This window comes from Charadrius vociferus, unplaced genomic scaffold (assembly GCF_000708025.1).
Source record: "Charadrius vociferus isolate BGI_N301 unplaced genomic scaffold, ASM70802v2 scaffold565, whole genome shotgun sequence".
NCBI lineage: Eukaryota > Metazoa > Chordata > Aves > Charadriiformes > Charadriidae > Charadrius > Charadrius vociferus.
In genome coordinates, this window is record NW_009648358.1 from 421660 (window position 1) to 422678 (window position 1019).

The 1019-nt window shown below is 48.2% G+C and overlaps 1 protein-coding gene across 1 annotated transcript in view; it reads left to right on the top strand.

The window, feature by feature from the left end:
• The window catches only part of SLC22A23 (solute carrier family 22, member 23), a 96578-nt gene that overhangs the window by 84344 nt on the left and 11215 nt on the right, over positions 1–1019 (top strand). The window contains exon 6 of the mRNA XM_009885244.1: positions 485–717. Within this exon, the coding sequence (XP_009883546.1) occupies positions 485–717 (233 nt within the window). The remainder of the gene's footprint in view (positions 1–484; positions 718–1019) is intronic.

Below are 1019 nucleotides of genomic sequence, written 5' to 3' on the forward strand. Positions count from 1 at the left end.
CCCCCCTTTGCCCCCCTTCTTTCTGGAAGACACATCTGTATTGCGTGATGTTTTGCTGTCCAAGTGCACAGGCTGCTTCATCACAGCAGCGCGGGCTCTGTGGCTGTCAGCAGATGCACTGGGAACAGAGGGATGTCCTTCTCGAGACAGAGGAGTTCTCAAATACACTGGGAAAACCAATCACGCACTAGGAGTCCTTGTAAAGTTGCTCGTACCCTGATCGTACCACAAGCGCCAGATGTATCAATAAAGCCAGTAGATAGCAAATGTCTGGTTGAATAGAGCTTTTTCTTTTGCTTCTTTCGATCGTTGCTTATTTTTACAGCAGCACCTAGAAGTCCGAGAGGAGACTTTCTGCAGTAGGTGATGTATTCCTGCAGCAGAAATTCTTCCTGCACTAACGTGTTCCTACAGGGAATTAGGTTGCAGCGCGTGACTGCCTTCTCAGCAACGATCTCCTCTTGCCCTCTCCTGTTTCCCCTAGGCTGACTGGTTACGGCATACACCACTGTTTTGCAAAAAGCATGATGGGGCATGAAGCGAAGATGGCGATTACCCACAACTTCTACGCGGACTACTACACCATGGCTGGGATTGCCCTGGCATCCTGCCTGGCCATGTGCCCGGTGGTCGGGTTTCTGGGGAGGAGAGGAGGACTCCTGCTTTTCATGATCCTTACAGCCCTGGCATCGCTTCTGCAGCTGGGCCTTCTCAACTGTAAGTTGGAGACGAGAGGTTTTTCAGGACCACACGGGTTTGACACGCAAATAAGGGACCAGGAAATATTAGCATTCCCTTTGCCTTACTCAGATTTGACATGCCGTACACCTGCTTAGCTTAAGAAGATGAATTTGTTTGAAGGAATCCCCAAACACTTGTTGTCTTAGGTTCACTAACAAAAGGCATTGTGTTCTGGATGAGTCCCTGTGGTGAAGCTTGGTGAGCATTGGTGCTGCTTCTAGGGCTGTCACTTAATGCAAACAAACAAAAAATGCTTTTAATTTTATTTCAATGAAATA